Raw genomic sequence first — 25269 nt, forward strand, 5'->3', positions numbered from 1 at the left:
TGAACTGAAATGTGACCATAGTGATGTCTAAGCTCATGTCTCATAGAGTCATATACTGTAGTGATATATGTTCTGTTTTCTGCTAGTTCGAACCTGTCGGCCAGAAGACTGATAGCCAGGCACTTGATGAAAATATTAAAATTGAGTGCCCTCCTCAGGTAGGACAAATGCATGGATGAACACAGAAATACATATCACCAGCATGAATTGGAGAAGTCTGCACAGAGGTGAAGTGGTGAAGTGCATGTGCTGCCTGTTATCAGAGATGAGGTTGGATGAGCATGTGCTGCCTGATGTTATCAGAGATGATGTGGGATGAGCATGTGCTGCCTGTTATCAGAGATGAGGTTGGATGAGCATGTGCTGCCTGATGTTATCAGAGATGATGTGGGATGAGCATGTGCTACCTGGCTGTTATCAGAGATGATGTGGGATGAGCATGTGCTACCTGGCTGTTATCGGAGATGATGTAGGATGAGCATGTGCTGCCTGGCTGTTATCAGAGATAATGTGGGATGAGCATGTGCTGCCTGTTATCAGAGATGATGTGGGATGAGCATGTGCTGCCTGATGTTATCAGAGATGATGTGGGATGAGCATGTGCTGCCTGGCTGTTATCGGAGATGATGTAGGATGAGCATGTGCTGCCTGGCTGTTATCAGAGATGATGTAGGATGAGCATGTGCTGCCTGTTATCAGAGATGATGTGGGATGAGCATGTGCTGTCTGGCTGTTATCAGAGATGATGTAGGATGAGCATGTGCTGCCTGGCTGTTATCAGAGATGATGTAGGATGAGCATGTGCTGCCTGTTATCAGAGATGATGTGGGATGAGCATGTGCTGTCTGGCTGTTATCAGAGATGATGTAGGATGAGCATGTGCTGCCTGGCTGTTATCAGAGATGATGTAGGATGAGCATGTGCTGCCTGGCTGTTATCAGAGATGATGTGGGATGAGCATGTACTGCCTGGCTATTATCAGAGATGATGTGGGATGAGCATGTGCTGCCTGCCTGTTATCAGAGATGATCTGGGATGAGCATGTGCTGCCTGGCTGTTATCAGAGATGAAATAGGATGAGCATGGGCTGCCTGCCTGTTATCAGAGATGATGTGGGATGAGCATGTGCTGCCTGGCTGTTATCAGAGATGATGTGGGATGAGCATGTACTGCCTGGCTATTATCAGAGATGATGTGGGATGAGCATGTGCTGCCTGCCTGTTACCAGAGATGATGTGGGATGAGCATGTGCTGCCTGGCTGTTATCAGAGATGAAATAGGATGAGCATGGGCTGCCTGGCTGTTATCAGAGATGATGTGGGATGAGCATGTGCTGCCTGGCTGTTATCAGAGATGATGTGGGATGAGCATGTGCTGCCTGCCTGTTATCAGAGATGATGTGGGATGAGCATGTGCTGCCTGCCTGTTATCAGAGATGATGTAGGATGAGCATGTGTTGCCTGGCTGTTATCAGAGATGATGTAGGATGAGCATGTGCTGCCTGGCTGTTATCAGAGATGATGTGGGATGAGCATGTGCTGCCTGGCTGTTATCAGAGATGATGTGGGATGAGCATGTGCTGCCTGGCTGTTATCAGAGATGATGTAGGATGAGCATGTGTTGCATGGCTGTTATCAGAGATGATGTAAGATGAGCATGTGCTGCCTGGCTGTTATCAGAGATGATGTGGGATGAGCATGTGCTGCCTGGCTGTTACCAGAGATGATGTGGGATGAGCATGTGCTGTCTGGCTGTTATCAGAGATGATGTGGGATGAGCATGTGCTGCCTGGCTGTTATCAGAGATGATGTGGGATGAGCATGTGCTGCCTGCCTGTTATCAGAGATGATGTAGGATGAGCATGTGCTGCCTGGCTGTTATCAGATATGATGTGGGATGAGCATGTGCTGCCTGCCTGTTATCAGAGATGATGTTGTATGAGCATGTGCTGCCTGGCTGTTATCAGAGATGATGTGGGATGAGCATGTGCTGCCTGCCTGTTACCAGAGATTATGTAGGATGAGCATGTGCTGCCTGGCTGTTATCAGAGATTATGTGGGATGAGCATGTGCTGCCTGCCTGTTATCAGAGATGATGTGTGATGAGCATGTGCTGCCTGGCTGTTACCAGAGATTATGTAGGATGAGCATGTGCTGCCTGGCTGTTATCAGAGATGATGTGGGATGAGCATGTGCTGCCTGGCTGTTACCAGAGATGATGTAGGATGAGCATGTGCTGCCTGCCTGTTATCAGAGATGATGTGGGATGAGCATGTGCTGCCTGGCTGTTACAAGAGATGATGTGGGATGAGCATGTGCTGTCTGGCTGTTATCAGAGATGATGTTGGATGAGCATGTGCTGCCTGCCTGTTATCAGAGATGATGTAGGATGAGCATGTGCTGCCTGGCTGTTATCAGAGATGATGTGGGATGAGCATGTGCTGCCTGCCTGTTATCAGAGATGATGTAGGATGAGCATGTGCTACCTGGCTGTTATCAGAGATGATGTGGGATGAGCATGCGCTGCCTGGCTGTTATCAGAGATGATGTAGGATAAGCATGTGCTGCCTGGCTGTTATCAGAGATGATGTGGGATGAGCATGTGCTGCCTGGCTATTATCAGAGATGATGTGGGATGAGCATATGCTGCCTGGCTATTATCAGAGATGATGTAGGAAGAGCATGTGCTGCCTGGCTGTTATCAGAGATGATGTGGGATGAGCATGTGCTGTCTGGCTGTTATCAGAGATGATGTAGAATGAGCATGTGCTGCCTGCCTGTTATCAGAGATGATGTGTGATGAGCATGTGCTGCCTGCCTGTTATCAGAGATGATGTGGGATGAGCATGTGCTGCCTGGCTGTTATCAGAGATGATGTAGGATGAGCATGTGCTGCCTGGCTGTTATCAGAGATGATGTGGGATGAGCATGTGCTGCCTGGCTATTATCAGAGATGATGTGGGATGAGCATGTGCTGCCTGCCTGTTATCAGAGATGATCTGGGATGAGCATGTGCTGCATGTGCTGCCTGCCTGTTATCAGAGATGATGTGGGATGAGCATGTGCTGCCTGGCTGTTATCAGAGATGATGTAGGATGGGCATGTGCTGCCTGGCTGTTACCAGAGATGATGTGGGATGAGCATGTGCTGTCTGGCTGTTATCAGAGATGATGTGGGATGAGCATGTGCTGTCTGGCTGTTATCAGAGATGATGTGGGATGAGCATGTGCTGCCTGCCTGTTACCAGAGATGATGTGGGATGAGCATGTGCTGCCTGGCTGTTATCAGAGATGAAGTAGGATGAGCATGGGCTGCATGGCTGTTATCAGAGATGATGTGGGATGAGCATGTGCTGTCTGGCTGTTATCAGAGATGATGTGGGATGAGCATGTGCTGCCTGCCTGTTATCAGAGATGATGTGGGATGAGCATGTGCTGCCTGCCTGTTATCAGAGATGATGTAGGATGAGCATGTGTTGCCTGGCTGTTATCAGAGATGATGTAGGATGAGCATGTGCTGCCTGGCTGTTATCAGAGATGATGTGGGATGAGCATGTGCTGCCTGGCTGTTATCAGAGATGATGTGGGATGAGCATGTGCTGCCTGCCTGTTATCAGAGATGATGTAGGATGAGCATGTGTTGCCTGCCTGTTATCAGAGATGATGTGGGATGAGCATGTGCTGCCTGGCTGTTATCAGAGATGATGTAGGATGAGCATGTGCTGCCTGCCTGTTATCAGAGATGATGTAGGATGAGCATGTGTTGCCTGGCTGTTATCATAGATGATGTAGGATGAGCATGTGTTGCCTGGCTGTTATCAGAGATGATGTAGGATGAGCATGTGTTGCCTGGCTGTTATCAGAGATGATGTAGGATGAGCATGTGCTGCCTGCCTGTTATCAGAGATGATGTGGGATGAGCATGTGCTGCCTGCCTGTTATCAGAGATGATGTAGGATGAGCATGTGTTGCCTGGCTGTTATCAGAGATGATGTGGGATGAGCATGTGCTGCCTGGCTGTTATCAGAGATGATGTGGGATGAGCATGTGCTGCCTGGCTGTTATCAGAGATGATGTGGGATGAGCATGTGCTACCTGGCTGTTATCAGAGATGATGTAAGATGAGCATGTGCTGCCTGGCTGTTATCAGAGATGATGTGGGATGAGCATGTGCTGCCTGGCTGTTACCAGAGATGATGTGGGATGAGCATGTGCTGTCTGGCTGTTATCAGAGATGATGTAGAATGAGCATGGGCTGCCTGCCTGTTATCAGAGATGATGTAGGATGAGCATGTGCTGCCTGGCTGTTATCAGATATGATGTGGGATGAGCATGTGCTGCCTGCCTGTTATCAGAGATGATGTGGGATGAGCATGTGCTGCCTGGCTGTTATCAGAGATAATGTGGGATGAGCAGCTGCCTGCCTGTTACCAGCGATTATGTAGGATGAGCATGTGCTGCCTGGCTGTTATCAGAGATTATGTGGGATGAGCATGTGCTGCATGCCTGTTATCAGAGATGATGTGTGATGAGCATGTGCTGCCTGGCTGTTACCAGAGATTATGTAGGATGAGCATGTGCTGCCTGGCTGTTATCAGAGATGATGTGGGATGAGCATGTGCTGCCTGGCTGTTACCAGAGATGATGTAGGATGAGCATGTGCTGCTTGCCTGTTATCAGAGATGATGTGGGATGAGCATGTGCTGCATGGCTGTTACAAGAGATGATGTGGGATGAGCATGTGCTGTCTGGCTGTTATCAGAGATGATGTAGAATGAGCATGTGCTGCCTGCCTGTTATCAGAGATGATGTAGGATGAGCATGTGCTGCATGGCTGTTATCAGAGATGATGTGGGATGAGCATGTGCTGCCTGGCTGTTACCAGAGATGATGTAGGATGAGCATGTGCTGCCTGCCTGTTATCAGAGATGATGTGGGATGAGCATGTGCTGCCTGGCTGTTACAAGAGATGATGTGGGATGAGCATGTGCTGTCTGGCTGTTATCAGAGATGATGTAGAATGAGCATGTGCTGCCTGCCTGTTATCAGAGATGATGTAGGATGAGCATGTGCTGCATGGCTGTTATCAGAGATTATGTAGGATGAGCATGTGCTGCCTGCCTGTTATCAGAGATGATGTGGGATGAGCATGTGCTGCCTGGCTGTTATCAGAGATGATGTAGGATGAGCATGTGCTGCCTGGCTGTTATCAGAGATGATGTAGGATGAGCATGTGCTGCCTGGCTGTTAGCAGAGATGATGTAGGATGAGCATGTGCTGCCTGGCTGTTATCAGAGATGATGTAAGATGAGCATGTGCTGCCTGGCTGTTATCAGAGATGATGTGGGATGAGCATGTGCTGCCTGGCTGTTATCAGAGATGATGTAAGATGAGCATGTGCTGCCTGGCTGTTATCAGAGATGATGTGGGATGAGCATGTGCTGCGTGGCTGTTACCAGAGATGATGTGGGATGAGCATGTGCTGTCTGGCTGTTATCAGAGATGAAGTGGGATGAGCATGTGCTGCCTGGCTGTTATCAGAGATGATGTGGGATGAGCATGTGCTGCCTGGCTGTTATCAGAGATGATGTGGGATGAGCATGTGCTGCCTGGCTGTTATCAGAGATGATGTAGGATGAGCATGTGCTGCCTGGCTGTTAGCAGAGATGATGTAGGATGAGCATGTGCTGCCTGGCTGTTATCAGAGATGATGTGGGATGAGCATGTGCTGCCTGGCTGTTATCAGAGATGATGTGGGATGAGCATGTGCTGCATGGCTGTTATCAGAGATGATGTAGGATGAGCATGTGCTGCCTGGCTGTTATCAGAGATGATGTGGGATGAGCATGTGCTGCCTGGCTGTTAGCAGAGATGATGTAGGATGAGCATGTGCTGCCTGGCTGTTAGCAGAGATGATATGGGATGAGCATGTGCTCCCTGGCTGTTATCAGAGATGATGTGGGATGAGCATGTGCTGCCTGGCTGTTATCAGAGATGATGTAGGATGAGCATGTGTTGCCTGGCTGGTATCAGAGATGATGTAGGATGAGCATGTGCTGCATGGCTGTTATCAGAGATGATGTAGGATGAGCATGTGCTGCCTGGCTGTTATCAGAGATGATGTAGGATGAGCATGTGCTGCCTGCCTGTTATCAGAGATGATGTAGGATGAGCATGTGCTGCCTGGCTGTTAGCAGAGATGATGTAGGATGAGCATTGGTTGCCTGGCTGTTATCAGAGATGATGTGGGATGAGCATGGGCTGCCTGGCTGTTATCAGAGATGATGTGGGATGAGCATGGGCTGCCTGGCTGTTATCAGAGATGATGTAGTATGAGCATGGGCTGCATGGCTGTTATCAGAGATGATGTAGGATGAGCATGTGCTGCCTGGCTGTTATCAGAGATGATGTGGGATGAGCATGGGCTGCCTGGCTGTTATCAGAGATGATGTAGGATGAGAATGTGCTGCCTGGCTGTAATCAGAGATGATGTAGGATGAGCATGTGTTGCCTGGCTGGTATCAGAGATGATGTAGGATGAGCATGTGCTACTTGGCTGTTATCAGAGATGATGTAGGATGAGAATGGGCTGTATGGCTGTTATCAGAGATGATGTGGGATGAGCATGTGCTGCCTGGCTGTTATCAGAGATGATGTGGGATGAGCATGTACTGCCTGGCTGTTACCAGAGATGATGTAGGATGAGCATGTGCTGTCTGGCTGTTATCAGAGATGATGTAGGATGGATTTGCGATAGCAATACTGTGATTGCATTGCAGTCTGGGATGAACATTGTGACATGTGCAGTTTCCTGACTATCAGGAAACTGTTGGATCGCAGAAGCAATCTGACCTGAGTTAGGCCCATAGAACCCTAATTTCCATAATGCTGCATAACTGGTTACATTTTTTTTTTTTTTTTTTTTTGCAGGATGACCCTTATCTGAAGACTATGAAGAACAGCAACTATGTTTACCCAACCATTACTCCAGATCCTGTAAGTATATACTTTTTACTATATGTACTATAATCTGGTGCAATCTCTCTGCTTGAGACCAGGTGGATGCAGAACTTCAGATTGACCATACCTCCCAACGCTCATGCTTTTGGCTGGCCAGTCCCAATTTTTGAGGGCTGCCCCACTGTCCTCAGATTCCAATATGTGGTGAGTTGGGGACTTTCCACTGACGTATGCCATATAGCAGGTGCCTCCACAACATACTCCAAAAATGGTATTTATCTAAACAAAATATCCACTGCGAGCCACATTTACAGTATGTCACAGCCCACCCAGCTTTGGGAGTTATTTACTGTTACTAGGCTATCTGTGAGATCTGCTGATCAGGTCCTCCAACAGAAATCTTGTAGCCTGGTATGGCCATGATTTTGGGGTCACCTCATCCCTCTCCGATAGGGTAGGTCAATAAAATAAGGAAAAATACAAAGTTTCCAGAAAGCCCATCTGAGCTTCAGCAATCCGAGGAATCTGAGTGCAGGTTTGGGGTTTCCCGCCTTGCTCATATTCCAAATCGAGGCAAAACGCCATCTTCCCGGCATAGGATTCTGGCAGGTTTTGGATTCAATATAAGTCCCTCCCGTGGTGATTCGTGTGCCATTTCATACAGGACCACCACTGAGCTGTGTGCTGGTGAAAATGATTACTGCTGCAATGCTGACCTATATAGTTGACAGTGCTGACCTATATAGCTGACATATCTGTCCCCTCAGACTATAGTGTTAATATTTGCCAAGGCTCAAGCTATATACAGGATAGGCATTTCGTTTTTTTATAATGCAGGAAATTACATCTATTGTTTAAGTGTGTTACACTGGTGCTGCTGAGCATTAAACCTTGGTGCATAGCACGTATATCCATTACATTGCAGTCCAGAGCTCCATATAGGGGAGCATTAACCTTTGGTGCACACTGATGATTTTTGTCACTGCTTAGTATACATTGCAGCCCAGAGCTCCTAAAACAGGGCAGCATTAACCCTTTTTTGGTGTTGCCTGCGAAAGTTTTTGGTGAAAAGTGAAAAAAAAAAAAAAATTGTGCAACTCGTGTGTGTTGTAGGTGCGTAACCCCCTGCGAAGAAAGAAGGGGCCGCGCTATAGAGTCAACAATAAGGCATTATAATATTAAATATAAAAATATGAAAATGCCGGTGGATATATTTAAATGGTATTTATTACATGTATAAACAGTAAAAATTGCTTATTCCTATGGTAGAATAAAAAATAGATACAAGCATAAACAATAAAGCAACAAAGTGACTGAATTGGCTTTCTGGATTTGTAACTAAATAAATAGTAGCAATAGCAGCGTAACCCCTGCATTCATGTAAATATAAGTGCTGTGACTCCGCAGTGAGTTCCAGGGTGCATACCTTCTAGCAAGCAGAGCTGCTTGGCCAGCCTCCACACAATATAGCCCTCATGGTCTTCTTAATGTAGATAGGGTGGCGTATGAAGTAAGTCAGACGTTTCATTGTAATTCCACCTAAATCCAGAGATAGACATTCCTGTGTTATGTAAGGAACAATCATTAATAGGATGACGAATGCTCAAGAGACAGATGTCCTCTACGATTCACAAAGGAAAGGATGACCTGTAGCAAAGCAGATCATTGTTAGATGGATTGCCGCTGTCATTTTGCAGGCATATCCTGCTGCTGCAATTTGAGAGCATATTCCACTAGAGGGCCTCTTATCGGTGCGACTGTCCTTTTCGTGAAGCAGTTGTGCCAGGTGAGCGCGTGGGCCTGATTCATTAAGGATTGCAAATGCAAAGTTGCTCGCCCCTGCCCCCATCCCTCCCCATTCGCATACCTGTGCCGCGATCACAGTACCCGCAATCCTTACAGAATCACCCACCTGGTCTCTTATCCAGGTTTTGAAGTTCCACAGTTTTATGTCCAAAGATTCTTGTTTTTGGAGAAAGGATTTGTGCATCGCAACTTCAGAGCATTCTCTCCCATAGGCAGGATCTAATCCTTTACTCAAGGTTTGCTGGGGACACTGGTCTCTTTCCTAATTTATGCTCTGATGCATCCTTTGTTTGGCTTGAGCCCAGTACACACTAGGCGATCCCCACCGACGCTGATATTGGCGGCGGGGAAGGGAGCAACAACGGAGGGTGCAAGTGGGAATGATGGCTATGCTGCATCTGCAGCATAGCTGTCGTTAACGAGGACCTCCCTCATCTGTACATGTTCAGACGAGATAAGGGGTCGTTAACGATGCACGGGAGCGCGCATAGTTAACGACATTAGTGTACACACTGGACGAGATTGTAAAAGAGCTCGCTCAGATCGGCCCTTCTGAGCAAGATCTTTCATTTTCTCGTCTAGTGTGTATGTATGGACCCTTAAATTGTCTGTTATCGAGGACAATGTACTATTGTTTGTTCTCCTTCTCTTCCTCTCTCTATTTATTTCTTGGTTTGTCTTCTGTACTGTCGCTGAGAAATATAATTGACTCCCAACTGGGCAATATAGAGGGGGAAGAGCCTGGACTGCAGTGAGAGTATTTTAAAATTATTTAACGTAAATATATATATATCCTTTTTTTCCCCATATAGGTGCATGGGACCAAACTTGAGTGTGCAGACCGCTCTCCATCGCCCGTGAAACCCACGTCCGGTAAGGCACAAACACACACTTATTTGTAAATGCTTTCTTGTAGGGAATATGTTCCACTTCCTCTGTTGTTTCACTTTAATGCCTACTAATATTCCTTTCATATTTTATTGTAGTGCATGCACTGAGACCGGGGGACATTACTGTCGTGGCAGCTGTTGGCGACTCACTGACCGTAAGTCTTTTTAGCGCAGTCTAGGTAGCATGATTTTTAGTAGCCTGTCATACTAACACACAAAGGCAAATTCTCTAATTAAGTGAAATAATAATGTTACTCGTCTCCGAAAATGTTTTCTGCACAAAGGCTCATTTACTGTAGCACTGTGCAAAAATGCAAACATGCTGCTCCTTTTATAGAGTGATTCCACATGCGGGGAAGTGTACCTGCACCTAAGAGTGGCCATCGAAGACTTCACCATCAACCATTGATGGTCTGAGCTATTGATGAGCATCCCTGCAGTTGGTCAGGGAAGGGAGCACAATGGGCACCCTGCTCCTAGAGGAATAAACTAATGCAGCATTTCTGCCATCATTCGCAGAGAACCATCAGATCTCCACCATTGGTAGCAAAACCATCGACCATTGGTGGCAAACCGACGATGTTGCTCAGCATCGATGGCCGTTGGCCGTCCTTTCTTTCACCCCCAAATCATTAGGTCCACTTGTGTGAATAAAGCAGCAGCGCGGGTTTGTAAGTGGAAACTGAAAACACTGAAACATAATCTAATAGACAGGAGTAAGGGGATCTGGTCTCTAGGTCGACAGTGTCTAGGTCGACCACTATTGGTCGACAGTAACTAGGTCGACAGGGTCTCTAGGTCGACATGTTCTAGGTTGACAGGTCAAAAGGTCGACATGAGTTTTTCACAATTTTTTTCTTATTTTTTAACTTTTTCATACTTAACGATCCACGTGGACTACAATTGGAACGGTAACCTGGAGTGAGGCACCTTGCCCGAAGCATGGCGAGCGAAGCGGTGCACTAATTGGGGTTCCCGATCACTCTACGAAGAAAACGACATCAAAAAACATTCAAAACTCATGTCAACCTAGACGCTGTCGATCTAAAGACCCTGTCGATCTAGAGACCCTGTTGACCTACTTACTGTCGACCAACAGTGGTCGACCTAGTTACTATCTACCTTCCATACCACACCTGGAGTAAGGCAGCCCCCTGCCCCGCAGAGGGTCACTCAATTCCCATTTATGTTTTATTTCACCTCCAGAACAATTGTTGCAGCTGACCAATCTGGATGTGACTGAGAGAAACATGTACTATTTTTTAGTCTACTGTTCAGTACTGTTGTGTACTGTTTCTTTTTCTAAGTCACCTGCAATGAAAGGTTTACGCATGTTAAATATCAAAGACTGAGAGGAGGATTCAGATCTGATCGCTGGGCTGCAAACTTTGCTGTCCTGCGTTCAGATAGTCGCCGCCTCCAGGGAGAGTGTAAATTCGCCGTGCAAGTGTGCGATCCCATGTGTACGCCGAGCTGCCACTGTGTGCAGTCTGTGCGCAGCCCAGGACTTAGTCCTCCAGTGCGATCACATCAGGCTGATCGGGGCCGGAGCTGACGTCAGACACCCTCCCTGAAAACGCTTGGGCACGCCTATGTTTTTCCGGACACTCCCAGTAAACGGTCAGTTACCGCCCACAAACGGCCTCTGCCTGTCAATCACCTTGCGATCGCCTTTGTGATTGGATTTTTGCCACGATCCCGCCGCTGACCGGCGATGCCCTTTGTTGTTGTCCAACGTGCATGCGCATTGCGGTGTATGCGCATTGCGGTGTATGCGCATTGCGGTGCATACGTATGAGCAGTCAATACCTGATCGCCCGCTGTGCGTTTTATCAGATCTGAATCATCCCTTGAGTTACATGCATAGAAAGACATTAAAAATGGAAAAAATTTAATTTTCTTCCTCTTTTGCGATGTAATGTACCTATCTGTGTGAGCTGCAGACTTTTAAGGGGTTGTGGGTCACTTGCTGGATGCGGATGGGCTAGTAAAGCACCCTACTGTGCAGCCAAATTCAATAGACATTGTTAGCAAGTGGTCAGAGAATGTTATCAGTGCTGAAAACCAACAGCTAAATGTCACAGCTAATGTAAAATGTAATGATATAATGTACTGTTTCGGTTACTACATTGCAGGCCGGGAATGGAATTGGTTCCGCTCCGGGAGATGTGTTAGATGTGCTCAGACAATACCGCGGATTATCCTGGAGGTAAAATCACTCACACAAAACACAACGTTATCTCAGCTGACAAATCTACATAACTCAGATCAAAATTAGCTTTATTAGCAAAGACAAAAATACAGACAAAGATTTATTGAGGGTTATGCCTAAAACCAAGTTGGAGAAAGGACCTCTGACGTCACCAGGGGGAGGACCCACGTCACCAGGAGGAGGATCCATACCCGAACAGGCACCGGGTTACTAAGGGGAGTAGTTAGTGGTGTGGATAGTAGAAGAACTATCCCGCTGGACTAGCTCCTCCCCCTGGTGTCATGGCTCCTCCCCCTGATATCAGAGGTCCTTTCTCCAACTTGATTCTAGCATCTACCATTTATTAAGGGCATTTATGATGTTAGATGTGGCATATATCAGAGGGTAAGCATTTACATAGGTTAGTGAATATATTCACTGTGTTGGTGATATAAAGAAGCATGGACGTTTAATGTTTCTGGTGCCTTAATAAATATATAGAACAAATTATATAAGCACAAGCACCCACCTACATAGACGCAGCCTCTCTTTTACCAGGGGTGAGTGTACAGTCTGTGACGTGAGCGTGCACCTTTCAATGTAGCTGTTGGTTAACTACCCACAATTAATTAATTGAAGCAATAGTGCACGTCTGATGTCTTTACAGTTGATAGTTAACTGTCAAAGTGTCAGAGTTGCGATTGAGGAGCACAGGAGATGCACAGTCTCCGAAATAACTTGAAAATATTAGGCGTTCCTGGGTGGTGACAGGGAGGTGGCTTAGTAGACGCACATGGTCACATGGGTATGAGGCTCAAAGTGAGATGCTGTCCCGCTCACATCGGAGGCCATACTAAGATGGAGAAACTGCGCCTGCCTTGGGGACCGCGCAAGTTTCAATGGTGCGACTGGTGATGCAACTAAACGCACACCGATCAGTATCACTGCGTGCATGCACAGATGCTGACAATGGACGCCCCAGTCCTTGCACGTTCGCCAATAGATGCACAGATGTACACCAAGCCAGGGAAGGGCTTTGTAGTAGTATTTGCATAAAGTCGCAGAACGGTGTGTGCAGGGTCGGACTGGCCCACAGGGGTACCAGGAAAACCACCGGTAGGCCCCACTGCCTGAGTGCCCACTCCAGGTTCCAGACTGTGCACTTGTATTATACATGGTAGATATGTTGCATTACAATGCACTAGACTATTGTGTATTTCAAGCCTCTGTGGATTCTAGCCACACCCCCTTTGTAGGCTGACCACACCCTTAAGTATGGGCCGCTGTCACTGCATCCCCCCGGTGGGCCCTTCATGCCCCAGTCCGACACTGGGTGTGTGTGAACGGCAAAAGATGGAAACACAGACATGGATGGTCCGACTCAGAATCAGCATCCTGTTCTTTCTGATAAATAGCAGCAAAGCAGCCTCCACAGTGTGAATACAGAGAAATATTTGTCGCTCACATCAGTCCCTGCTCCACTGGAATGTGCAGTCTGAATTCCCTAACACACTAGCTTACATTTTTTGCTCAGTTGTAAATTAACCTTCCAGTATGTTTTCGGATTATGGGAGGAAACCCACACATATACAAGGAGGACATACAATCTCTGCACAGATAGGACCCTGGTTGGGAATCCAACTCAAGACCCCTGTGCTAAAAGGCAACAATGCTAGCCACTGTGCCATCCTCATTTTTTTAATGGATTATTTTTTAACAGTAATATAGCGCCCACAAATTCCACAGCGCTTCACAGAGAATATTTAGTACATCAGACCCTGCCCAGATGGGGCTTACAATCTAAAAATCGGGAACATTGGGTTGCCTTGAGGACCGCGTTTGAGAACCTCTGGTTTAGAGTGTGCACCTGTATTTTCTCTTTTTTTTCTGAGTGGCACTCCAAGTTTCAGCATGGTAGCACCTCTTATTATGTTTAGAATTATAGTGTGCTCAAAAATGAGCCATGGGAGTGAGAAAATTAAATGTCTGAACAACTGGTTGCCATAAGACTGCTATGTGTGTGGTCATCTGTCAACCATAGTATATTTAAATATAAAGAATCAGCGGTCTTCACCACAAAGGAATTTTAGGCTTCTCTGTAAGGTGATGCGCAGGTCTACTCTTCCACCACTAGAAGGAGAATAGCAGGATGCCCAACAAAGGTACCCCACAGAAGAGGGGCACACCTTCCCGATGCCCTGGGTTCTGGTGCACGACTACAAGCAGATGGTGGGAACAACCAGCTAAGTAGCACACCAGACATGGTAAATGAGATTGGGAACCCGGCTCTGACATGAGATAGTACCCCACCTCTTAAGGGTGGACTCCACCTAACAAAGGTTTTCAAAGGAAATTTCTTATGGAAATGTTTGAGAAGTCAGGAAACATTAATGTCAATAGTTTTCTCTCAATAACATTCTTCTGGACCATGTCCCTCCCAATGCACAAGGAACTGGACTATGAGCCTGAAAATGTGGAGTACAAAATTTGGTTTACTTCAGATTCATCAAGAAGTTTTAGAAGGGATACATGAAAACATTGGGAACATCTAAAGCGGCTACTAAGTTTAATATCTTGTAGAAGTTTTAAAAGACCAATATAGCAAGATTTGAATCCCTTGTTGAAAATACAAAGTTCTAAATTTTTAATGGATAACCACACGAAATCTCCTGGTTGCACTTTAGGGATTAGTCGTCTTTTCTTGTCCTCAATAAATAACTTATAAATAAATTCTTCAAACTCTTAAGTAAGGTCAAGGTGTCAAAGATCTTGCAAATAAGCAAGTTTAGTAAGACGAGGATGACATCCGTATGGAAATAAGATGGGAGAGTAAATACGTATTTAATGAAAATGCTTATTGGGTTTGAATTGTGTACAAGGCATCAAGTCCACCCAATGATCTTGGCTAGACAAGATATAAAGGGAGATTTATATAAGCTTTGAGAGAGAGAGAGAGTGTCAACCAATCAGCTTCTAACTGCCATGTTACAGGCTGTGTATGGAAATGAGAGGAACTGATTGGCTGTTACTTTATCTCTCTCCACTTTTGCAAGCTTTGATAAATCTCCAATGTGTCCTTAGGAAGGTGCCCATATCCTGGTTTACTTTGTCTTTCCATACGACCGAGGGCGGTAAGTCATAGAGAAATTGGGTGGAATATTAAAACGTATACACTGGGGCCCTCATTCCGAGTTGAACGGTCGCAAGGCGAATTTAGCAGAGTTACACACGCTAAGCCTACGCCTACTGGGAGTGTATCTTAGCTTCTTAAAATTGCGACCGATGTATTCGCAATATTGCGATTACAAACTACTTTGCAGTTTCTGAGTAACTTCAACCTTACTCTGCCTGTGCGATCAGTTCAGTGCTTGTCGTTCCTGGTTTGACGTCACAAACACACCCAGCGTTCGCCCAGCCACTCCTCCGTTTCTCCAGCCACTCCTGCGTTTTTTCCGGAAACGGTAGCGTTTTCATCCACACGCCCATAAAACGCTGTGTTTCCGCCCAGTAACACCCATTTCCAATCAATCACATTACGATCGCCGGAGCGATGAAAAAGCCGTGAGTAAAAATACTATCTTCATTGTTAAATTACTTGGCGCAGTCGCAGTGCGAATATTGCGCATGCGTACTAAGCGGATTTTCATTGCGATGCGATGAAAAATACCGACCGATCAACTCGGAATGAGGGCCTGGGACCATACTCCTTTTTAGCAAAAGTAAAAAAAGACCTGCCCCAGCCGGAGAGGAAGATTCTTTAATAATGAATCCCATTCCATCGTTTTGTCAAGATCAAGGTTACAAGCAAAATTTCAGGAACAGAAAGCAAGTTGGTGTTCTAGTATAAAGGAAATCCCAGTGGAAGTGGAATCAGAAGAACCAATGGACTAAACAAAACCGAATAACAGCGTAATAAGGATGCTCGAGATACTGTATACTCAATTCGAGTATCAATCATATTATTGAATTTACCCGCTTATTTGCGTAACTTAATTGAAAAGCTGACATAGCGGGCTGGATGTCATGGAGTCCGGGATTCCGGCTGAACTCGTACTTTTTTAAAGGGGCAGTCATTTACAACAATGCGTTGTCAATGCTTGCCGCTTTAAAAAAACAGTCCGAGTTTGGCCCGCATTCCGTACTTCGGATGAACTCTGACTTCATTACATCCGGCCCCACGTGTATAATTAATTATTATACTCAAATAATAACATTGACTAAATGCACCATTTCTGAAAATGAACAGTGATAACATAAAACAAAATCATTGGGAACAACAGTGAAAAAAACAAAACTGGGTAATAACAGACAGTCACAGAGGTCGGAAGGCCCTGCTCGCAAGCTTACACTCTATAGCAGGAGTGGGGAACCAAGGGCCATTTTGGATATTTATAAAATCATTTGGGGGCCATACAAAAATGATCAACTTATAAATTACCATGCCCCCCAGTAGTTATGCCCCTTAGTGGGTGTGTCCAAGTAAAATGGAACGTGATACACATATGCCCCCATTAGTGCAGTGCCAGATACACATATGGCAGTGCAGTGCCAGATACACAAATGCCCCACAGTGCCAGATACACAAATGCCCCCACAGTGCCAGATACACAAATGCCCCAATAGTGCCAGATACACAAATTCGCCCACAGTGCAAGATACACAAATGCCCCCACAGTGCCAGATACACAAATGTCCCCACAGTGCCAGATACACAAATGCCCCACAGTGCCAGATACACAAATTCCCCTACAGTGCCAGATACACATATTCCCCCACAGTGCCAGATACACAAATTCCCCTACAGTGCCAGATACACAAATTCCCCCACAGTTGCAGATACACAAATGCCCCACAGTGCCAATCATAGCTCATGTACCGGCAGCATCGGCTCCTGATTGGCTGCCAGTCCTCAAGCTCTGATTGGCTCATGAACCGACGGCTGGTTTAAGATCCTACCCGCCGCTGCCGCCAGACATAGCTGCGCTCTCCTCCCAGCCCTGACAGCTGAGACACGCTGCCTCTAGACTGAGGGGCGGCGTGTCTCGATGACACACAGACAGCAGTGGGCCGGAAAAGACGGCGTTGCGGGCCTTATACGACTCACGGGCCGGAGGTTCCCCACCCCTGCTCTATAGGCTTATAAGAGGCAATACATGTAGTGTGTAATGTGTAAGTTGTCACGTGTGAATAATCATGTTAATATAGTAATAATGATGCAAATAGTAATTAGAATCACCTGTTATTCATATGCATTCCAGCATTGGTGGAGATTCTACTCTGAAACAAGTGACTACGTTGCCAAGTAAGTAGAGTTTAAAGCAAAATAGTAAAAAATAAGACCTTTAATTGCCTCCCTGTAGAGATCTATTGATGACATTTAATCTATTTTTATTGTAGTGCTTTGTCCATTCTGACGGAGCAATAATACTGCTGTACTAGAACCCTATTGCTGTTTAATGCGATTCATCATATTTATATGGCATTTAATCTGTAGCGTGTAATGTACAGTATGAGAATCTAAGCTATGTACATATAGAGAAGTGTCTGGGTATATAGACTGTTTCTTTCAGTGGCGTGATTACAGCTAGATAATGTTATAAAAAGTGTCACCAACACTCTGCCAGAAAAAGTACTAATTATTGTTCATTTTAATGCTTGTTTACCTTCCAACAACTTTAGTGTACTGGAGTCATTAGCCATACTGCAATATATACTAAATACATTATTTCATCTTTGCAGAGTTAATTATTTTCTTTTGAGCTTTGGCTACAATACTATTCTGTATCCACGTTATGGGGCATAGCTCATCTGTGTCATATCCAAGGGCCACAAACATAAATAAGTCTGGACGAATGATGTAAAAGCCTTGGTGAAATCAGTGATGGAGCAGGGCTCTGTGGTGCCCTATGCTGGCTCCATCCCCGGACACCTTAGGGGGCGGTGCCACCAGTGCCACGAAATAGAGCACTGCCCGGAGCATCCTTACAGTGCCAAATGCAGGTGCTGTGCAACAGTGTCACCCACAGTTCCCTGCTCCCTGGTTGACAGCACCGCTACTTGTAACTCTAGTTATGGTCCTAGGTGAAAAACACAAAATTAAGACAGAAAGACAAAAGAAAATATTTAATAAAAGTTGTAACACATTATTGCCTCATTCATTTGTTATCAGAAGGGGCACAATCTCCTTTCACAAAATACTGTGCAAACCAAGGTACGATAACAATAAAACAATAAAACAACAAAACTACTGCAGACATCCTGTAGTGGGACAGCAAATCATTTTCTTTTATCAGTGTCAATAACATTTATTATTGACAGCCCAGAGCCAGGATGTAGACAAAATAAAATGGCTGTGAAAACGCGTGGAATGACAAACGTTATATATGTTGGATGAGGAACGTTCAGCGGTGCCTCTATCCACACTGCACCACCTCTAGGATCCATCACTACTAAGGTGTCCTGACTTCCCGCATGTGCTACTGTGCATACGTGCCCTGCGGGTGTGTCTTTTATCCCTGGTGCTCCAGCTACATTATAAGTGCCCTCTAAGAGTCCCGTAGACAGAGAACCATACAGAGCCCTATGGGCACTGCAGTTGCCCTGTATTACTGCTTACATAGGGGGTAACAGCAGCACTAACCACTAGGATGTATGTCATCTTACTGCCCATTACACGCCAACACCCAGCAATACCCTTGTACTCCAGGCTGTACCGTATATACAGATGGGTCCACGGTTATCTTGACTAGTTTTCTGCGCCTAGGCACACCATGTTTTATTTACATAAACCCTTCATCTATTGTTCTCAGCTGCAATACAATACAGAGAACAATACAGCAGAGGATTAAGTCATTACAGCAGGGGATTAAGTCCGACGGCCCAATCTCAGTTAATCCTATTAAAGGTCAAGATAAATGTGGATCCATCTGTACCTGTCTATTCCTGTGTCACTTTGCTACAGATGGAGGCCTCCTCATCTTGGTCTTTAATAGGATTAATTGAGCCAGGACAGTCGGACTTAATCCCCTGCTGTATTGTTCTCTCTGTATTGTATTGCAGCTGAGAACAACAGATGAAGGGTTTATGCTAATAAACCTTGGTGTGCCTAGGTGCAGCAGAAAAGCCAAGATGAGCGTGGTTCCGTCTGTACTCGTTGCTCTACCTGGCTAAATACACCTCAGACCTGGTTAAGCTGTTCCACGTGTGTACTAATCGTCACCGGCACCGTTCTACTGCCCAACACACTGAACATTCTACACCAGTGGTTCCCAAACGCAGTCATCAAGGCATCCAAACAGTCCAGGATTTAAGGCTATCCATGCCTGTGCAGAGATGGTATAATCAAACTGACTGAGGTACTGATTAAGTCACCTGTGCTTAAGCATGGATATATTTAAAACCTGGACTATTAGGTGCCGTGAGGGCCGAGTTTGGGTTAGAAGAATCCCTGTCCTACACACTCTGGCCAAGTGTATTGTCTTCTGCTCAATATATAAATTCTACTGAATTCTGCTATTAGGACTGCGGACGGGATCCCGCAGCCTCCGGCTAATATCTTACAGACCCCAGTGTCCTATCCTGTGCAATACTCTGCTAGTAATATAAACATATCATCTTCTCCTCAGGATCACTCAACTGAATGTTCTTCTGTATTTTTAAAGATATTCTTCTCGAGTTCAACCCTTTTGTCACTGGCTACGCAACGGAGATAGGAAATAGCGCTGGTCACAACTCCTTCCTGAATGAAGCCGTCCCTGGGGCCAAAGCTTTGTAAGATTCCCCCTTTTTATCCATCAGTTTTAGATATATACTACTTAATGCAGAGGCGTGACACCCGGTGCGGACCCTTGATAAGCCAGTGCACCGTAGGCGTGCGCGTGGCAAAAGGGTGCATTTCCACAAAGAAAGGGGGTGTGGCCTCATGGATCGTCACTCCGGGGGCGTGCCCAGCGTCTCCGGAGATGCAGGGGCTGTAGTGGGCTGCCCCTGGAGACTGTCTGCAGCGCTGTCAGCTCCTCTGCTATGACAGGAGCCGGGTGCTGTAGCAGAATTTCACACTGCATCACCTGGCTCCTGTCACTGCAGAGGAGCCCACAGAATGGTGTCACCACTTCCAGGCGTCACACCCGGGTGCGGGCCGCACCCGGCTTGTGACGCCACTGACTTGATGACATATTGCTGAGGATGCTTTTGACTAGATTTACTACCCTTCAGTTTATCGATGCTGACGAGGATCGGCAGCTTTGAGAAACCACGGATTAGGAAAATCTAGTCCTAATTCTCCTTTGTAATATTCAACTTGTATAATACTTACCAGTGACTTGTTTCATCTAGATCACAGGTTCTCAAACTCGGTCCTCAGGACCCCACACAGTGCATGTTTTGCAGGTCACCCAGCAGGTGCACAGGTGTATTAATTACTCAGACTCATTTTAAAAGGTCCACAGGTGGAGCTAATTATTTCACTTGCGTTTCTGTGAGGAGACCTGCAAAACATGCACTGTGTGGGGTCCTGAGGACCGAGTTTGAGAACCTGTGATCTAGATAATTAATATGTAAATCACTAACATCTCAATTCCACAGAACATTGGGTCTTACTCATGTCTGTAAGTGAAGCAAAAAAGCAAACAAACTGGACAAAACCATGCTGCACTGCAGGTGGGGCAGATGTAACATGTGCAGAGAGATTTAGCCTTGAGTGGATTATATTTTTTCTGTGCAGGGTAAATACAGACTATTTTTGCATGTAGCCCACAAATACTGGACAGCTTTATTTTTACACTGCAATTTAGATACTGTTAGCCTTTAGTGCGCAAACTACTTTCTATAACCAATTTAGATTTCATTTTGAGCACACTCCACCCAAATCTAACTCTCTCTGCGCATGTTACATCCGCCCCATCTGCAGCGCAACAATCTGAGGGTGTTGGACACGCCCCCTGTGTGATGTAACTGGGGGTGGGGCTTACCAATAGGCCACGCCCCCTGCATGACAGCAGTGGGGGACTCCAATATGGCCACGCGCTTTTATCCGAGGTGACACCCCTTTTACTGCCACACGCGCCTTTGGCGTGAAAGGGGGGGGGTCTGTTGGCCGCACTGGGTTTCACCGACGCCAATGCCGTCACTGCTATGAATCAGGCCCATGATGTGGTAAAGCTTGATCCAGGTACGCAGCTTTAAAATCTCACCTTTTAGCAAAGAGATAGGACAGATAGCGGCTGAGTCAGCTCAAAGAGTCACATGCTGCGCATTGTACATATTATATTTTTATATAGTGTTGTATAGGGAGTTTACTAGTCCTTTAAGCCTGATGTTATCTTTGTATACATTTTTGTTTAGTGGATCCACACAGAAAGTGGAGAATTGTTAATCTTTATAGACAGGGCCGTCCTCTCATTCACTGCGAGACAACTAATATTTATGTGTCGGTAACTTGTTCTTGAAAGTGATAATGGTCTGCTGTACCTCATGTCTTGTATTGCAGTGATATGCCCAGCCAAGTTAGAGCCCTGATTGACCAGATGAGCCTAGACCAGGTGAGCCATGTGTAGAATTCTCCACTGCAGGTTTTTTATGGAGAGCATTTTGAGTACGTGCATCTGGATTTCAGCCACATGGGTTTAAAGAGAGTGATGAAAATGTGGAGGAGGGCGCAGGCCGTTGAGTGAAGTTGCGTCTTGTTTTGGAGAACAATGCAAATGTGGAACTGGTGCAGCAGGTGCATTGCACCAGGGTCCCTGAGCACTAAAGGGCCCACTACTGCCCAGACTAGCAATGAGTTTTCCCCTGGCCCCCTGCAGACCATTTTGAGCAATGTCAGATGAGTGGCCCATTGCAGAGAGCAGGGTGCTCCTTGCCTTAGGGAAGCGGGGCTGACCTTGTGTGTGCCGATCTGATAGAGTAGTCCTGCCACCTACCAGCGCTGATGATCATAGCCACTTACTGCATCTAAAACTGCTTTTATACTAAAACCGCAGGTCGCAGCCGGGACCCTGACACGGGTGCTACCCGGCTGCGACCCGCATCAGCCCCCTTTCCCACTGCGGTCACCAACCTGGCATATTGCCTGGTTGGTGACGTTGCCAGTGACGCAGTGGGGGCGGTGCTTGGAGATCACATGATCTCCAAGCGCCTCCTATACATCACCGTGAACGGGAAGCCGGGTTGATGCGACCCGGCTCCTGTTCACACTGCAGTTTGCCGTGTTCAACCCTGCAAACTACCCGAGTTGCAAAACCGGGCCACTCAACCCGGATTACTCCAACTCAACCCTTTTACACCAACCAGCTACACGGGTAATGCATGTTCATGTGCAATAACCCATGTTATATGCTGGCGGTGTAAAAGGGGTATTAGTAACAGACAGCTGTACATTATTTCTGCCTCATTAAAGGCAGCTCACACCTGGTGTGACTGGCACTGTCTGAGCGCCAAACTGAGGAAAGCACAAGGGGCGGGGGCCCCTGTCACAGACCGAGCAAAGGCCGCGGTGTTCCTGCCCTCACCAAGGTACATGCCCCATGTTCTCCACACCACCCAGGACATTGTTCTTGTACCCCTGTCACCCACTATATCTATGTTACCTTCTCCCTAGCACCCACTGTCACCCTCTGCCATTTCTTGCTGTCCGTTGTCATCGTCTGCCCTCTGTCAACCTCTGCCTCCCCCTGCCTTATGCTATCATCCACTGTTTCTTTCTGTCACCCTCTGCCTCCGCCTACATTCCCATTGTCACCCTCTGCCTCTCCTTGCCTTCCGTTGTCATCCTTTCACTGCTTTACACTGTCACCCTCTGCCTCTTCCTGTCACCTACTGCAGTGTGGCATGTTGTGAACTTAGGTTTTGGTGGAGGAGGAGGGCCCAAATTATATTTTTTCACCTGGGCCCACTACTCACAAATTCCACCAATGAGGGTAGACAATGAACATTTTTAGGAGTGTTCCTTGCCATGTAGAGACAATGTAATAAAGAGTCACGTATGTAAAATTGGCATATGTAATAAAGTATAAAATTAGAATGAGCATCCCCCCTCCATATAACTTATCAAGTCTTGGAGAGAGATAAAGGGGGATATTTATCAAAACTTAGAGAGAGATAAAGTGGAGGGAGATAAAGTACCGACCAATCAGCTTCTGTCATTTGCTAAACACAGCCTGTAATATGGCAGCTAGGAGCTGATTGGTTGGTACATAATCTCTCTAAACTTTATCTCTCTCTTCATGCTTTGAGCTACTGTAAACTGTATGTTTGGATGGTAGAACGGTGGACAATGATCGTATATAAACCACTGAGATTTTTAGCGTACCCATAACATACTCAGATTTGTCAATCATGCAGTAAATCTATATAATGTATTCACTATATGAGTCCTAACCCTATAATCCTGTACATAGGTTGCAATAGGTGATAATCCAGATTTTCTATTTCACTCGCAGAGGGTAAATTTTAGAAATGACTGGAAAGTAATCACGATGTTCATTGGCGCCAATGACCTGTGTGCCGCCTGTACCGACAGCGTAAGTCATCTTATATTATTATATGTGACCAATGCATGCAATCTAATTTATTCTACAGTGCTATCTGTGGATTCTACAGTGCCTTGCTAAAGTATTCACCCCCCCCCCCCCCCCTATTTTGTTACATTACAACCTGTAATTTCATTTATTTATTTTTATCTGAATTTTATGTGGTGAATCTAAACAAAATAGTCTAAGTTGGTGAAGTGAAATGAGAAAAATGTATATAAAAATTATTTTTAGAAATTAAAATCTGAAAAATGTCATGAGCATATGTATTCACCCCCTTTGCTATGAAGCCCCTCAAAAGTTCTGGTGCAACCAACTACCTTCAGAAGTCACATAATTAGTGAAATGAAGTCCAACTGTGTGCAATCTAAGTGCCACATGATCTGTCAGTATAAACACACCTTTTCTGAAAGGCCCCTGAGGTTGCAACACCACTATGCAAGAGGCATCACAACATGAAGACCAAGGAGCTCTCCAAACAAGTCAGGGACAAAGTTGTTGAGAAGTACAATTCAGGGATGGGTTATAAAAAAATATCCAAATCTTTGATGATCCCCCGGAGCACCATCAAATCCATCATCTTCAAATGGAAAGAACATGGGACCACAACAAACCTGCCAAGAGAGGGCCGGCCACCAAAACTAACAGACCGGGCAAGGAGGGCATTAATCAGAGAGGCAGCACAGAGACCAAAGGTAACCCTGAAGGAGCTGCAGAGTTCCACAGCAGAGACTGGTGTATCTGCGCATGTGACCACAATAAGCCGTACACTCCATAGAGCCGGGCTTTATGGAAGAGTGGCCAGAAAAAAAGCCATTACTTAGTGTTAAAAATAAGAAGGCACGTTTTGAGTTTGCCAAAAGGCATGTGGACGACTCCCAAATGTATGGAGGAAGGTGCTCTGGTCAGATGAGACTAAATTGAACTTTTCGGCCACCAAGGAAAACGCTATGTATGGTGCAAACCCAACACATCTCATCACCCCAAGAACACCATCCCCACAGTGAAACATGGTAGTGGCAGCATCATGCTGTGGGGATGTTTTTCAGCAGCAGGGACTGAGAAACTGTTTAGAGTCGAGGAAAAGATGGATGGTGCTAAATACAGGGATATTCTTGAGCAAAACCTGTTTCAGTCTGCCTGTGATTTAGACTGGGATGGAGGTTCACCTTCTAGTAGGACAATGACCCGAAGCATACTGCTAAACGAACACTCAAGTGGTTTAAGGGGAAACATTTAAATGTGTTGGAATGGCCTAGTCAAAGCCAAGATCTCAATCCAACTGAGAATCGGTGGATAGACTTGAAGATTGCTGTTCACAAGCGGAAACCACCCAACATGAAGGAGCTGAAGCAGTTTTGACTTGAGGAATGGGCAAAACTCCCAGTGGCAAGATGTGGCAAGATCATACAGACTTATCCAAAGCGACATGCAGCTGTAATTGTCGCAAAAGGTGGCTCTACAAAGTACTGACTCCAGGGGGGTGAATAGATATGCACGCTGAAGTTTTCTGTAATTTAGTCCTATTTGTTGTTTGCTTCAGCAAACAACAAAGTAAAAAGCTTACTGCTCCCAATTGATCCATGGGGGTATATTACCAAAGTGAGGGTTTCTAGAAGTAGAGAGGTTGCCTATAGCAACCAATCAGATTCTACCTATTATCTTCTAGAAGGTGCTAGATAAACGAGAAGTACAATCTGATTGGTAGTAAATATGCCCCATGGAGTTTCGCACACACCTCTTGCAAAGAGAGACACTGTGGGGTATATTTACTAAACGTCAATCTTAATCGATGTTGGGCTTGCAGGGTCAAAACACACATTTACTAATGTTAAAATATTAATTTCAAAAAAGAATTATCTATAAGCCGCTCATAACTTTATTGTGATTACATAA

General features: G+C 45.8%; 1 protein-coding gene across 1 annotated transcript in view; it reads left to right on the forward strand.

Annotated features, from left to right (window-relative positions):
* Nucleotides 1–25269, forward strand: part of LOC134911022 (phospholipase B1, membrane-associated-like) — a 249524-nt gene that overhangs the window by 101624 nt on the left and 122631 nt on the right. The window contains exons 29-37 of the mRNA XM_063919415.1: nucleotides 87–158; nucleotides 6929–6994; nucleotides 9577–9637; nucleotides 9751–9809; nucleotides 11790–11863; nucleotides 17104–17147; nucleotides 19507–19615; nucleotides 21333–21384; nucleotides 23284–23364. Coding sequence (XP_063775485.1) covers nucleotides 87–158; nucleotides 6929–6994; nucleotides 9577–9637; nucleotides 9751–9809; nucleotides 11790–11863; nucleotides 17104–17147; nucleotides 19507–19615; nucleotides 21333–21384; nucleotides 23284–23364 — 618 coding nt within the window. The remainder of the gene's footprint in view (nucleotides 1–86; nucleotides 159–6928; nucleotides 6995–9576; nucleotides 9638–9750; nucleotides 9810–11789; nucleotides 11864–17103; nucleotides 17148–19506; nucleotides 19616–21332; nucleotides 21385–23283; nucleotides 23365–25269) is intronic.

Source organism: Pseudophryne corroboree, chromosome 4 (assembly GCF_028390025.1).
Source record: "Pseudophryne corroboree isolate aPseCor3 chromosome 4, aPseCor3.hap2, whole genome shotgun sequence".
NCBI lineage: Eukaryota > Metazoa > Chordata > Amphibia > Anura > Myobatrachidae > Pseudophryne > Pseudophryne corroboree.